The following is a 16,172-nucleotide window of genomic DNA, read 5'->3' on the forward strand; positions in this document are numbered from 1 at the left end:
TCCCATAATTTTTTTCTTTCTATGAATTAAGAATGAATTGAGCCAAACAAGGTATTTGTTGTTTTCACATCTGATGTGGGATACTAGTGCTCACGCAGAGATGATGAAAGGAGACAACATGGACGGACTGAAAAGCATAAAGAGGAAAACCCAACAACACATGACAACACCCTTGAAGATGTTACAAGCTTAATTTAATGGCCTTGTGGAGTGGAGTCTGGAGTCTGGACACAATACCAATAATATACTTTTACTTCTTTGTACTCCTGTGCTACAAATGACTGATGTCCTTGTGCAGAACTCGACTTCAAACTGATTTCTTTCACTCCTCGAGATTGAATGAGACACATTGTTGGAGTAGCTTTTGTGAAGTTTTGTTCTCACACAAATAGTAAAACAGTCGAGATAGATTGGATGAGACACTAACTCTTTGTATCACCTTTATCTCTACCCAAGTAGTACTTCCAAATAGAATACTTTGATTAATAGAGTTGGATGTACAATAATTACAGTGGCTGTGGCAAAAAATAAAAGAAACAGTGGCTGTGGCATTTGAAAATCTGTTAAAACAAACACCAAAGAAACATGCACAGAAAATAAAAACAGAGCACGATGACACTGAGACTTAATGTGGTTCATACACTAATACGATGTACTACATCCATGGGCAAAGCTAAAGATGTTTCACTATGTAATGGAAGAAAGTTACAATAGAAATCTCTCAAATGCACCCAAAACGGCTGTTGCTTCCCTCTTCTCAAAACTCTAACACGAAAAAACCCAAAAATCTCACTTCTTTATAACAAGATGGGTAAAGAATATGAATACTCCTCCATTGGATCGGGTCAATCCCTCTGCTACCATAACAGCTCTTTGGGGGAAAAAAAAATTCATATGGGTCAATCTTCGAGACGGATGCAAGAATTTGAGACACATAACAAAATCCAATAGCCAAATTCTTCAGCACGTATGCCGAGATTTGACTTTTGTTGAATTGGGAAAACAAGATTAATGTAAACCCATTACCCTTAGAATTTGTTTCGGTGAGAATTATCCTGAGAATCAACTTTTGCGTTTTCGTTGAATGGGAAAGCAGCAAGATTTAACAAAAAAAAAACAAAAGTAGACCCATTATCCTGAGAATCAACTTTTGCGTTTTGTTGAATGGGGAAAGCAGCAAGATTAATGCAGACACATTATCCTGAGAATCACTTTTGTGGTTTTGTTGAATGGGAAAGCAGCAAGATTAATGCAGACACATTATCCTGAGAATCACTTTTGTGGTTTTGTTGAATGGGAAAGCAGAAAGATTAATGTGGACCCATTTAATTGGGATATTAATTAGTAAATTTAAATAGAGTATTTAAATTAGTAAATCTAATCGCATCTTGCACGTGTTGAGCTCTCAAGCCCGAACTGCAAGGCACCGCAAGATTTAGGCACTGCAAAGGATTTTTTTTCCCAAATAACAGTAGTTGTGACATCTGGAAGAACTATCCGCACCTCCAAATAATTCCAGAACATATACTGCATCAAAAGTAGTATGGACTATGGACCTCCCCTTTTTATTTCATTTGGTATGCGAGCATGGATTATGTGTATAAGAGAAATCCTATACATAATGTAGAAAACAAATAGAAAGAACAATCATACATTCACACAATGCAAAGATTTACATGGTTCAACAAGGTGTCTATGTCCATGAAGAGATGAGAACATTCTCACTAAAAATGGAGAAAAAGATTACAAGCTCTTTTCCTCACACCTTTCTATGTTTAAAAAGATTTCCCAGTTACCCTAATAGTACTCATCGCTAACAATTTATAAGGAAAACAAAGAAATTTAATTTCCTAAATTACCCCCATATAAACTCTAAAAATTGGGCCTCAAGCTCTACAGGCTTTTAACGACCCTTCAGAGGCAGCCCACAACCCAATCCATAGAATATAAGACATCAACCCCCAACAATATGGAGTATATGGAGTGTGAACTTGTCTATATGATGGATTGCATTTCCATTCTATCCTGATGATTGAGACCAGTTTTTTCCTTTTTTGCTCACTGACTCTTCATGAGTCTTTTCTTGGTCTAGAGGGTTTTATTTTGTGTTTAACTTAATATGATTGGCAAGGAATCTCTCATCAGAACCAGATGATACAGCAAAGGTTTCCAACCAATCCTCCTCCCCTTTAATGTTGTAATTGGGATAATGGGTAGTTGGGCACAAGAAGCCATAAGCATTACAAAGTCAAGAATCCCAAAAAATACCTTCCCTTTCTCTATCATTCAAGAAAAGAATTTAACAAACCTGGATAAAAACCAAAAGAAGAGGAGGTTTGGTAGTACGACAAATAAATGCTTTCTTACTTTCCCTTTGATTGAAGTACACAGGTTCTTGCCTCTTGTATTGAACATTGCCATCCGGAGAAAGCTGCCTCTGTCCTGGATTCTCTCCCCTGCTCTTGAGGTATGTTTTACTTCTTCATGAATTTTCTTTCAGATCGAAATAATCTTTTACAATGCCTTGGAGTTCTCTCAAGTCTCAATAACAAACACCATAATCTTTTGAGACAAAATAAAATCAGATATATATGATCAAAGATATCTATGAGATTCTTGGATCTTAAACTACTTGGCTGCTTCATAGTAATTCGGCATAAGCTATAACTCTTACTTCTTCATAATGTTATGCTAAAAATCAACTGAAGGGGTTTGCCCACAAAAATTCCAAATTGACCAATTCTTCAAAATTTGGGATGCTCTTGATAGACAGTTTCTAACCCATTTCTAGAGCATCTGTTGGAAATTGACTTCTGTAACCTATATTCTCATTTGCAGAGACTCATCAAGTATGCAAGGAATTGCTCGAGTTGTACAGTCACGCCGCCATACACTTCAGAATGTAATTCTAAAGCACCCAAAGGTGCAGTGCACAGCAGTTCAACCTAATGTACTTTCACGCTGTGAATGTGTTATATCTTCTCCTACCATGCAACACAAAGGTATAGAGAATACAACAGTAGCAGAAGTTCTTACAACAAAAGGAGAAGACTCTCTGCTCTGTTGCCATACTGACGACACTGTTTATGATGCTGTGAAGAGGGTAACAATGAACATTATTACTGAATATGTAATTGTGTGCCAACTAAATTAAGTTTGATTTACAGCAAGAGGCAAATTGCAGATGGCAGACAGTAATGTTGGATCCTTAGTGGTTCTAAGGCCGGGGGAGCAAAAACTGATTGCAGGAATAGTTACAGAGAGAGGTAATTGCTACTCTGACTCTTAGAATTTCTGAACTTTCATAGGAACTGCTTCACAAGTTACATAGTGAAATTCATCATTTGCTTCTTCCCTTGCCCCCATCTCTGCAATATCATTAACAATCAGGGTTAACAAGGTCAAAGCTGACCAGATCAAACTCGACCTTTGACTGAGTTAAAAGTGAGCACATTCAGTTTCTCTAAGACCCAAAGAAGCTTTGTTGTGAATAATTATGACTACAATCAACTCAGCCTAAAGAACTTTATAATTTACTAAAAATGTGAGCAATGAACATCAAATTGTTTTGTTTCTTAATTGTTGGATGGTTGGCAAAGCAGACTACCTGAAGAAGATAATTGCACAGGGAAGAGCATCCAAATACACAAGGGTTGCGGAAATTATGACTAATGAGGTTATTTCTTATTTGCAAACTAATCTCATTGCAATTCTTAAACTATTCTTCTAAACCTGTATTTATCTTCTCATCTCTTCCATCACAGAGTAAGTTGATTACAGTGAGCTCTGATACAAACATTCTCCATGCGATGCAGTTGATGACAGGTTAGTAAAAAAGTATGACCGAGGAAATGTTGGTATTTGGGCTTTTCAAACAACCAGCTCTATTGCTAATCTGATTGGGAAACCGAAGGTTACAAAATTAATGACAGTTCTGTGTTCACAGATAATAATATACGGCATGTGCCTGTCATAGATGGAAAGATAGTAGGCATGATTTCCATCGTAGATGTTGTTCGGGCAGTGGTAGAGCAGCAAAATCAGGAGGTGAAGCGTTTGAATGATTTCATCAAAGGAGATTACTATTAGTATTTAAAACATCTCTCTGTATCTCGAGCTGTGGTTTCTAGAATCGGACATTTATAACCCAAAATTACAAACTCAATTTACATCATGCATGCAACCCAAACATAGGCAAAAATCTATCTCCAGCGCTTATAAGCTCTTCAAACAATCATGCAGAGGTATCTGATATGGATTTAATCACTCTAACCTCATGGGACCCACTCAAGTCAAAGGTGAGATAGCATATACCTGTCTTGATGTCTGTAAGCATAATTAAGCAAAAGCAATAGATCACATGACATGGAGCAACAACACTACCCACGCATTTTCCGTAAAATGTTGTCATTGGTCTCTTAAAGATGGCCAATTAATTGTAATAAGATGGATTGGCTTCATGAGAAATTATAGAAAACATGGACCATGCTATCTCAGCAAGCATATGAACCCCACCCCCGGTATCAGACACAGAGAATAGGTATATATGGACATCCAACATATTTAGTAGAATCTTTTGGCCACTTGTTCCTCTACCAGCTAATCTCATCATGCATATGATTTCATAATTCTCATCTCACACATGAATATGTAATGAACTCCCTTGAAGTGAACTGAAAGGGTTGGTGAGGAATAGGGTTCCTGTCAAAGAACATAACAAGAACCAGCTTAGTTAAAATAGTTTGCTATAAATGAGCAAGAAACTTCATAGATCATTACGTACAGGCGAGGCCCATAAACTTTGATCTGGCGCACATGGGTATCCCTCCCATTAAGGTGGTTGGATAACACAGAAATTTGCAGCATAAAGGTGTTAATGAATGCTTCCCTGCAACAGAAAATGGAATACATAACTGAAGACATTATCATCATTATGGGTTCTTTGGAAACATACATACAACAAGAACATTTAAATTACGGACAATATTCAAGCTACTCAAAAAAAATGAAACAAATTTTTTCCAAGTTAGAACTACGAGTTCAGGAATAAACCGCACCAGCTGCTTAGAGTAGTTCAATAGAGTTCCCAGGAAAGGGTAGGTAGGAGCTGGAAGTTGTGTACCCCCCCCCCTCCCTCCTCACACCCCCCACCCGCCCCACCCCCCCCCCCCCACCAAAAAAAAAAAAAAAAACAAGAGGTTGGTGAGGCTCCCAATAATGTTACATAGGCCACATGATGTTTCAGCACGCTGGTCACCAGGATAGGGCAATCATTGGGTTCACTCCTTGACCACCCTATCCCAACTATAAAAGCCAAGACAATCTAGTTGGTAAAGCACTTAACTTCTACTCAGTTCCCTAGACAGTGATTATATTGTCGATCGCCATCCCAAACCTTATCCCTTCTACTCTCGTGAAGATTTTGACTGCTGTCCTGATACATCATTTGGTATTTTACTGCCATTTTCTTTTCTAGTGCCAAAACACCTCAATTTTGTCTTGTGTTTCCTGGTATCTCTAAGCCTGAAAGCAAAGAGTTTCTTGGCTAAAACCATACTGCCACTCTATCTAGCCCACCCAAACTTTATGTCCTGTACTCCACTCATCTCGTGGCATTACTAAATAACTGAATGCAAGGCCTTTTTACATGCCTTGGCATTTTCCTTGTAGGGCAAGATATCCAGCCACTCAGAACAAGCAAGCCACCTTGCTCGAATTCTATGACACATCTCTTTGCCTCATTGCTCCCAGAGATGCACAGCATCTATGAGGACATATTTCTCCAAACCTTCCAAATAGCTGTTTATGTAAACAGAGCACCACAGAAGGCTTTCATGTGCTTCCTTTTGGCATCAAAGTTAATTTTCATCATTCTTGTATTCATTACCTTCTAACTCAATGACACTAGCCAACTACGACAACAGGACTTGTAAATTTCATACAGGCATGTTTACCAGTAGGCTAATACTGTGGCAGATTGCCTACAGAAATTGGGTCACCAATCCTTTGAAAGGCTACTTGTCTTTGATGAAATGCCATATTCTCTCTCTTGTGTACGTTCACGATTGTATGGGTATATTAACAAAGAAAATGAGGTATGAACATTAGTTAGTGAAAATAATTATTTCATTAGTTAAAAATAAATTAAAAAAAGCAACTTTCCATTAGTTGATTGCATCATACTCCAAATCCACCATCAAATTAGAACGGGATTAAAACGATTATCAAACATTTAAGAAGCAATCTCATAGAAGTTGTTAAACCCACCCCTCTCCCCCCCCCCCCCCAAAAAAAAAAAATCATTAAATTTAGTTGTTCTCATTTTCATTTATTTTAATATAATTTATTTATTTTTGTAGAAGTATCAAACCCAAAAGCTTAAGCCATTAAGTTTAGAGGCCCAGTTGGCATAAGAAATCAACCAAAGGTCCCAGACTTGGTCGGTGTGGGATTATTCCGAACACTTTCCCCTCACGTGATGCCCTTTTTTTGGTTGGCAATACATGGGGCACGTGTGGTCCCTCTTTTGGGTTGCTGTATGCAGATGTATCATTAACGTAGTGGGCTTGATAGCTTTGATATCATGTTGAAGTATCCAACCCAAAAGCTTAAGCTATTATGTTGAGAGGCCCAACTGGCATATGAAGTCATCCATGATCCCAGAGTTAGTTGATGTAGGATTATTCCCACAATTTGTTCAGCCTGCTTCCTAGAATTTACATCATCCTTTTGGTTTGGAATGCTCCAGAAGCACAAGGACAGTACAAGGTCTAAAAAAAAGGGCGTACTCAGTGCACGAGGCTCCCACCACTGCTGGGTCTGGGGAGGGTCATAATGTATGCAGCCTTACCTCCACTTCATGGAGAGGCTGTTTCCAGAGACTCAAACCCGTGACCACTTGGTCACAATGGAGCAACCTTACCGTTGCACCAAGGTCTATTCTACCAAATTATAACAGCAGAACGAAGAATCAAAGATAATGTCGAAGCAACCCTGTTCAATTGGACCCGGAAGTAGGTGAATTTTTTTATTTGAAAACTAATTATCCCTCATTGCCGTAGATCCTCTTAGGGCTTTCAAGACAACGAATTAGTGATGACAGTAGACTTTAGAGTTTAGAGAGACATAAAGCATCCAAGATTTATGAAAAATAACACACATTAGAACAATAAAACAGGATCAATTTCACAAAATCAAGAGAGATGTTGAGCAACATATTGGAGCTTAAGAATTGATTCACAATTTGGGAATCTGATTAGCAGTAGTAGGAGAAAAAGGGGGGGGAAAGATCCACCAACTATTCTAAGGAGAAATACGTGACTTAAGTTCAACCATCTTTGATCTATCAAGAACAGCTGTAGGTATCAATATAAAGAGAAGATCGCAGCCACAAACTGTAGGAGAAGAAAGAACTTTTCTCTGAATAAACTGTACCTCGTACCACTATCATTCAACGCATGAATAACAATGACAACCAAGCACTAAGGACACCTATATTAGCCCTTCATAGACTTCTCCAACTACAATTTCTATTAGGACTCCAGAACTAACAAGGAGAATCATTCAACGCATGAATAACAATGACAACCAAGCACTAAGGACACCTATATTAGCCCTTCATAGGCTTCTCCAACTACAATTTCTATTAGGACTCCAGAACTAACAAGGAGAAGTGTCTAACAAGGATAAAAATTTCCTAAAGCTACCAAACAGGTATATAATATAATAGTCAATAAAAACAATTATATATTTCCACACTTCTCAGCTATATAACTGGCATGCCCTTCCATGGGGTGTCAAACAAGCTCTTCACTTCTTAGCTGGAAAAAGATCTCTTCATAAAATGACCACAGGGTGCCAAGTATTTTTCAGGCTTGAGCTGTGAGATCTCTTGCAGTTGCCACATAGACATGAAGTGCTAAGCATTTTGGTTGAGATGGATGAATAGCTTCTAAGATGCTACCAATCACACAATCAATCGAAAGACCTCTATGCATTTCATAGGGCCACTCTTAAATTCCATATAAAAGGGTATGACTTTAAAAAAAATAAAAATAAATAAAGTACAATAAAGATGAGATGCAAAATGTTCGTTATAAAAATTCAAGGAGCCATATAACACAATCTCATGCACAAGTTGTGGTAGATCCTTATGTCACTTCAGGAACATGTCATACTGTAAGAGAGCTTGAGCCAGCAACTTTGAGGGAATATACAGACACAGGGTCTTATCCTCTATTGCAGACTTTAAGTCCTTGTAGTGAGCTATGTTGTGCCCATGAGATGTATGCTTTGAAGAAAAAAAGCAATATAAGTAATGCACACCAAAATGTTTACACCTCTACATTTCACAACAAGGAATCAAATTTGTCGGAGAAATTATGATTCATGTGTAGACTCCATTATGTCCTCTACAAATTGAATTTTTCCTTCTCAAATAATACTCTTTTCCTGGACCCTAATGGCGGAAGACAGATCTATCCTTTTAGTTCATTTTATTTGATATTATGGAGAACTAGTGTAATCAAGACCAAAATAAATGGGTAGAATACTAACCATATTTGTTTAAAAAGTAAATATTCATTTCCACCAATGTTTTCTTAAGCTCTAGTATACTTCTACAGTTTTGTTTGCTAACCTTGCTTCACATCAACTTCATTACCAAAAATAAAAGAGTAGAAATAATAAGTTAATGTCCCGCATACTACTATAAAAAAGTAAGATTTTCAGGGGAAGGCAGCTCAGCATGAAATTCTTTGGACTGTCCAGTAAATTTATATAAGCAATAATTTAAGAGGTTAAAAACTGAATACAAAGCCTAAGTAGCAATTTTTGGATGGCTGAATAAACAAAGGTCTTAATAGGCTTGTAGCATTTGCAAAGATAGTACCAGACTTACCGAGGATCAGTGCCAGATAAGGATATATATACCCAACCGATTGGCTTAACAAGCTCCACAGTTTTTATCTCCTGAAATTATTAAGTGGCAAGGCATCAAAGAACCAGACGAGTAGGCTCAGTAGTGGTCATCTAAAAAGGGAAATGGAAAGAAAAAGAAAACATCTATGAAGGAATCTGAAATGGCAAACACAGTACGGCCTTTGTTTCACTGTGTAGTGTAAGATCTGTATGGAAAGAATCATAGTTCACCAATTCCAAGGGAAAATGCGGTACTTCATGAAAAGAATAAGTAACCTACCTTCAAGTTGTGGAATCCATCACCAGCCCGGATACAGATTTTGCTGGGTGTGTAGCTCTCATCAAGCTTGAAATCCACATACAGGACCACTAGCTGAAACAACAAGGTCCAAATAATTGTCATTGAATACGAAGACATTATCAATAACAAAAAATGGAGATGGGATTGAGAGAGAAACAGGATTAGGGATGCATACTTGCAACTTTACTTTTTTCTGAAACTGAATATTTACCAAATGAGGCTGCGCACCATCTGATCTGTAAAAAAACAAAAATGTCATACGAAAGGTTTTAATAAGTCAGGGTTTTTTTTCCCCAAATTAATTTCAAAAAGAAGTTCGAGACTTGAGCGAGGGAAGGAAGGGAGACGCCATTAAAGTTCTTATATAGCTACCAAATATTTCAGGTTGGAAACTTTAGAATGGAATATTATCTTAATGCATAACAACGGAGCCATCAAGAAAAAAAAAAACTTGTAGGAATTAGTATCCTCTAACCAGAGTGAAGTAAATATCTCTTAGTTTTTTTGCGCGGAATGATATACTGAAGTGTAGTTTGATCGAAGCAAACGAAGGAGAGAATGGAAGTAAGGAGAACGAGTAAACTCGACGAAGAATGTCAGAAGGAGAAGAAAACTAGTGGATGATCGGCAACGACGAAACATAAGAGATTAAAATATAATGTAAGAGAGAAGGAAGGGAAGTAGGGAACGCAACTGCCAGTAGGAATCTAGGTTATCGTCGCGGAGGCACTGGACGCCGTTGCCGGGCTTGCAGGAGCTGACGCTCCAAGCGGCCTTTTTAGCCATCTCACGGAGGTCGTCGTCCACCACCAGCTGGTGGTTCCCTCCTATCAGCTTCCCTTCCTCCTCTCCCTCCGACGACTCCGCCGTAGCCATTCTCCTTGGAGTTCCTTCTTCTTATATTAACCAAACTTTGTTAAAATCAAAAGCAAATACTTCGGTAGTAGCTGAGATTAGACTACAAGGCAACTGGGATTGAGGAGGAAGAGAACATCAAATCAACCATGAAATCCCGGCTTTAATCTCCCGAAATTCCCACTACACTGTCCACCCTTTCCCTCTTCTTTGAAAACTTGAATAGGGAAAACTGAGGAAAAGGGATGGGCCCGCCTTGTGGCTGTGTGGCCGTGGGTCGATGGTGTAGGGAACAGAAAATCATACCCACAATTTGTTCCCTTGTTTCAATTCCAATGTAGATCGTAGATGATCCATCATCCACCCGGGATATATGACAATTCACTAATACGAAAATGGGAGAAAGAATGCCACCCGATCATGCCAGACACATGGATGCGTGAAATAACTGTCGCACACTTGGCCATTTCCAGGGTTCCAAGGAATGTAGAGGCCATTTTGTGTGCCCCTACACAACAGCATGTGTGGAGCAATTGGGAGATGTCCAATCCGGATTGGATCAAAATTGCCCGGGGTGTTCAAGAACCCTAGAATCAGTTCTCAAATCTAAAAACAGAAAATTTCTAGGGTTTTTGAGTTTGAATCAACCATTGGGCCGATCACCGATCGGACTATGCCAATTCTTCAAACCATGAGTGGGACGACAACTAACGGCGGACATGAAATTGGATATACCTCTTTTGAGATCAACAATCCCTTTGTGTCCTAATTCGTTGTTTTTTTGGGCATAAAGAACAGAGAGATTCCAATGCATAATTGGAAACATAACCATCTTTCATCAAGATAGTCATGTGGTGATTATTTCACAACTTAACCATATTAATCAGTGTGGCAGTGTAGGCCACATCAGTACTTACAATATTCTGTCCATCCCAAAAGATTAATCGACTTTTTAGATGGTGGAATGGCGGATATACATAAAACACACCACAAGCACTGCAACCATCTTCATTGGTACCAGAGGCTGGACTCTAGAGGATCAATTTCTCTCTTTCTTCTCTGTCCGGTCCATTTCCCCAAGTCCCTCTAATAGGGGAGCAGACCTCACCGGACAGTGTGTTCAGGTCGGGGATAGGGTGGTCTTTTTCACCCACCCTATGAGAGGACTTGCAGGAAATGGACGTACAGGAAATTATAGGGGACAAAGATCCTACTCCGTAACCCCTGAGGAACTTCTTTGGCTGGCTCCTCTTGATTCGTTTGGGGATTTGATATTTCTGTCTTGCTGCAGGATAGTGTGAGTAATGCTTCCACCGCTGTAAATCAGCGCCTTTCATCATCGTCCCTGGTAAAGGTATAATCTGTGTCTCCGCATTCCTATACAACTATACAAGTATGTTCTGGAATGTGGACTAATCAGCTTCATCTCGTATATTATCAAATGCACAATTACTCCACACACACCAAAAAAAAAAAAAAAAAACAAAGGAATACTGCAATGCACAATTTCATCATTCATTCTCAACTCAAAAATTGATGTTCAAGAATAGAAATAACAGTGAGAGCCAACCAGCCTATTTTACTTCCATTTCACTACTCTTCAGATCATAGTTCTAAAATTAGACTAGAGCAGCCAATCAAACCAGGTTTAACCAGACTGTTAGACCTGTTTGATTCCGAGCTTTGTGAACAGCAGCCAATTAAACCAGAGAGGCAAAATATCAGAATCCTTCTAGGTTCAATCCATGTCCAAATACAAAATCATTACTTCAGAAGATGATGAAGATGGGTCACCATTATATCCCATTTGAATTTGCTGTGATCGGACTGCCTTGTGGAATTGGATCGTGAGGCTCTGTGAATGGGAAAGCACCCCAATCATTCACATATTTTTACTGTTATTCAAGTTTCCCTTGAAGGAGCTTAGTTAACTTTCAAAGCATTTTTTTTTGTTGGTCATTGTAGGCAGTTTGTAAAAGTTTGGCCAACTTGGTTGTAGCAGTAAGGAGAAAAAGAAAGACATTTCATTCTGGAAACCATTAATGAATATTGGGGCTCTTACTCTATCAATGTGGAACGATATTACAATCTAACCAAGCCTTTCAGCGGTTCCATCATCTTGTTGTGGGTCTTTGGCGCCGGAATGCTTGAGATGCCATGATTGCCACTTTCAGAGGCTCTGATGCAGCAAAGCCCTGAGCCTCCATCTGCTGATGCACCCTCCGAGCATCCTCTGCTAGCCCACCAACTAGAAGCCCATTTATGACCCTCTCAAACTCTTCAGCTCCCAGGAGGTCCTTCTTAGCCTCCACAGCTCGCAGAGCTTGAAGAGCTTTCTTTTCATCTCCCGCCCTTGCATACATATCACAAAGGCCCACATGAAGCTTGAAACGAGGTGCCTCCCCCTTCTCAGCAATCTTGTCCATTAACTGCTCAGCTTCATCAACCAGCTGTAACTTACAAAACCAATCCACCATCATGGTATACGTGGCAACACCTGGCTCAAACCCATCCTTCTCAAGCTGCAAGAGCAGATCCAAGGCTCTGTCCAACATATTCTTCTTCTCATATGCCGCAATCATGCTTGCTGTGCACTTGTCATCAGGCCTATGTCCCAATTTCATCATATAGTCAAAGTTACTCCTGGCCTGTTCAGGATTACCAGCTTGCCCATATGCCTCAACAAGCAATGCGCAAGACTCCAAACTAGGCTGGAACCCTGCAAACTGCATTGTGGTGGCAATTCTTTGAGCCCCATCAACGTGACCACGTTCAGCAAAAGACCTCAGCAATGCCATGTATATCTCCTTGGTGGGTTTGATGTCTCTTGCCTCCATCTCTCTCATCAGTGACTCTCCCAACTTAGGTTGACCTGCATTTACATAAGCCATAATCATCGAATGATAGGCTTTTGCGTCTGGTTGGAAGCCTCGACTTCTCAAGCTCTCAAATGCTGCCTTTGCATGTTCAAGATTCCCTGCCTTGCTGTACATGTGAACCATGATCATAGAAGTTAGGATGTCGGGCTGGATACCCTTTTCGGCCATCTTGTTCAGGATTCTCTCAGCATCCTCCATTCGGTTTTCTTTGGCATGAGCATCAATGAGTTTTGAGTAGTCACGGATATTTGTTTGGAAAGATTCCTCATTGAGAACCAGTTCAGCAACCTACAAAAGAAAGCAGAGGAAACTAGTTTCAATAGAAAGATGAAGACGTTACGCACATATCATTCATACATGAATGCAAAGTGTTGCCTAGATAGACAAGGGAAGAACAAACAATAACCAAAACTACCAGACAGATTTTTTACGGGATTTAACCAAATCATGAAGCCAGGAGTCAGAAACAGCAAAGCAAAAGAAATTGCACCATGAAAAGTATTTAAAAAATAACTCATGCAACAATCTACTCAGACTCCTCCATATTTATAGATGAAAATCTCAACTCTACCTTGCAAACCATGATTACCAAGAAAGTACTCCTAATTTTAGAAACATTTCCCATGCCAAACTGAGACCCCAACACTAGTAATATTTCCTTTCATTGATCAATACCATCTCTCTTTTCATTTGCCAAGGCTTTGGCTACTTATGAATCTAACCAGACCCAAGTGACTTCTAAATTGCCGTAAGCAATAGCACAAGCATGTGACTTCCCCTAAGCACTAATAACAGGTATCCCCTCTCTGCCATCAATAGGACAAATTAGAGAAAGTTGATAAGTGGGAAAGAAATAATAATCAAAGATGCCTGACATAAGCTTGTGTTTTAACTAAGATGAAAATTTTGGGTTAACCTACGGTCGAATAGATGAGATTGGCTTTGCTCATTTTGCCAATTAGATATCAAAAAACAACTGGTCACTGAAGCACATTTAATATGTTCACTACCATTTCACCTGAAAGCTTGAATTGTTAGGGAAGGGCAGTGTTAATGTATACATCAACACTCCCTCGCCACGTGCAGGCCAAAATCCCATGGTCCTTGCACGTGGAGCTCACGCGGCACCGAGGGAGAAGAAATGTCGAGAAAACTCTTCCGATGCACTTCCCAGGAGTCGAACACTCGACCTCCCTGCTCTGATACCATGTTCACTACCGTTTCATCTAAAAGCTCAAACTCTTAGGGAAGGGCAGCGTAAATGTATACATCAACAAATATATCTTTTCAGTTTCAGAAACCCAGATTCACCATGTGCTTCTTTCACATGGCTTGCATTAGAAAAGCCCTATGGAATTGTTGTTCAAGTCAGTGAATGATAAAAAAATTCAGCCATGGAGGCAAGGAAAGCACAGTTTCTCTCTTCAAAACGTAGGAACTGCCATGGTTCCAACAACTACTGATCCGTATTGGAGACACCAATCCCAATAATGAGCATTAACTAGATTCATCAATTGACATTGCAAAAATCAAAATTCCCTCATGGTGTTGAAGGTAGAAAAGAGAATGAGTTTGGTTCATTTCTCTAAAAGCATATGATACATTCATTTATGTGATTATGCTAGTAAGACGATTTCTTTTTTTGGAAGTGGGGTACTATGTCTCAAAGCCTTTTAATCTATATGGAGGTAACTGCAACTGCTAAAGAAGTGAATTTAATCTTGAGATTTCTTCAGTCAACTAAAGTGGAGAATGGAGTTTTTGTTCTTCTTTGCAGCCGTTGTTGTCGTAGCCCTTGAGCTTCTAGTGCTAGTTGTTACTTGCACTAAACCATCTTTGGTCTTCTTCTCTTCTCTCTGTACTTCTAAGTTTTGTCTAGTGAATTCTCTTTTGAATTTATTTTCTAGGAATCCAGAGGAAGGTTGTATTGGGGCCTACTACACTGGCATACTTTCTTGTTGACTTCTTGTCCTACATCACATCTAGATTTCAAAGATAAGACTATGCTTAAGCCAAAACTTTTGCATAGCATTAATATAGCATGACTATGAACATGAATAAAGGACTAACTGGTCAGTGAAGATCAATATCTAGTCACCTCCCAAGGAACTACTGGTATGCATTTTAGAAGAACACAAGCTGACACTAAGAGCCAAAAAAAAAAAAATGGGTGCAACATCACAACCATGTTTCAATACAATGCTACCATCAAGCGGATTACATATGAGGAGAGGTTGTAAATCTCATTGCAACAAAAATAGATTTTATTAAAATACAAAGTGTATGCTACTATGATGAAAATGGGAGACATGATCAATAATTTTTATGAGGTTCTATACAATGATAATGTGAGATGTATCAGCAGATAAGAGTCCTTGCCAGACCAGATATTTTAGGCCCTGGCTAATGTACTACTGAATTTGAAGACTTAAAACAGTACCAAAATAGGATCTTTTCTCAGAGAATAAAACTCATATTAGGGAAAATTCACATAACATGAAATTAGATGGTTAGAAGATCACAAATTCCAATCAAGTTTACCAAATAGGGGCTGAAACAATTGATGAAACCCTGAAATCAATCCAATGGTTGGATCAGCACAAATAGCCCGATCCTAGTTGAACCAAGCGAAGGGGATAATGGAATTTTCTTTTCACAACAGAATAGAAATCAAAATCAATCAGTCAATCGATTCTGATCATGAAATGGTAATCTCAGCAGAAACAGATTACTAAAACTGAGATTCAATACTGATGTACACAACAGTAATAAGAGAAAAGGGTAAAATAGAGATTTCACTATATCTCCAGATCAGCAAGTCTGATCTGGACCAAACCCTGATCGAGTTCCCCTTTCAAGATGAGAAACACCTGATCAAAATCTGAGGAGATTCTTATGGATGGATTTCTCTAATTGAAATTGATTCAAAAAAACACTTGTATATGAAAGATTTAGAACAGGAGTTGCAGGAAATTTCAGAAAATTACTTACTTGTTAATGGAGGAATGATGATGGAAGAAGAATAAACAGAAATTAAACACCCGGGCTTCACACGACAAGGTGGTTCGATTGGATCAGACACCAACCCAATCCTTGATCATCCAAGGGGTTTCTTGATTAAACACAAGAGGTCTTCAATGGAGAAGAAGCAAGCAAAGCTGCAGTTTTTTCTTTCTAAAAATCGATGGCTACGGAATGAGCTATCGATTGCATTTTAT

General features: G+C 39.0%; 3 protein-coding genes across 3 annotated transcripts in view; 1 reads left to right on the forward strand and 2 right to left on the reverse strand.

Moving 5' to 3' along the window:
- Positions 1-2,391: 2,391 nt before the first annotated feature.
- On the forward strand, positions 2,392-4,153 carry LOC122658375 (CBS domain-containing protein CBSX3, mitochondrial-like). Its single transcript, XM_043853305.1, has 6 exons — positions 2,392-2,467; positions 2,841-3,103; positions 3,185-3,266; positions 3,603-3,676; positions 3,765-3,825; positions 3,947-4,153. The coding sequence occupies exons 2-6, from the start codon at positions 2,852-2,854 to the stop codon at positions 4,087-4,089; spliced, it is 612 nt and encodes a 203-aa protein (XP_043709240.1). The 5' UTR covers positions 2,392-2,467; positions 2,841-2,851; the 3' UTR covers positions 4,090-4,153.
- A 426-nt stretch (positions 4,154-4,579) lies between these two features.
- On the reverse strand, positions 4,580-14,144 carry LOC122658376 (anaphase-promoting complex subunit 10). Its single transcript, XM_043853306.1, has 8 exons — positions 14,140-14,144; positions 14,022-14,026; positions 9,915-10,100; positions 9,396-9,456; positions 9,200-9,292; positions 8,900-8,970; positions 4,784-4,888; positions 4,580-4,701 (listed from the first exon to the last, which is right to left on the reverse strand). The coding sequence occupies exons 3-8, from the start codon at positions 10,094-10,096 to the stop codon at positions 4,632-4,634; spliced, it is 582 nt and encodes a 193-aa protein (XP_043709241.1). The 5' UTR covers positions 10,097-10,100; positions 14,022-14,026; positions 14,140-14,144; the 3' UTR covers positions 4,580-4,631.
- Positions 12,029-16,172, reverse strand: part of LOC122658373 (pentatricopeptide repeat-containing protein At1g06710, mitochondrial-like) — a 10,220-nt gene continuing 6,076 nt past the window's right edge. Inside the window, exons 2-3 of the mRNA XM_043853299.1 lie at positions 12,158-13,242; positions 12,029-12,120 (exon numbers count right to left, since the gene is read on the reverse strand). Of these exons, the coding sequence (XP_043709234.1) occupies positions 12,190-13,242 (1,053 nt within the window). The 3' untranslated portion in view covers positions 12,029-12,120; positions 12,158-12,189. The remainder of the gene's footprint in view (positions 12,121-12,157; positions 13,243-16,172) is intronic.

Source organism: Telopea speciosissima, chromosome 4, assembly GCF_018873765.1.
Source record: "Telopea speciosissima isolate NSW1024214 ecotype Mountain lineage chromosome 4, Tspe_v1, whole genome shotgun sequence".
In the NCBI taxonomy this organism is placed as follows: Eukaryota; Viridiplantae; Streptophyta; class Magnoliopsida; order Proteales; family Proteaceae; genus Telopea; species Telopea speciosissima.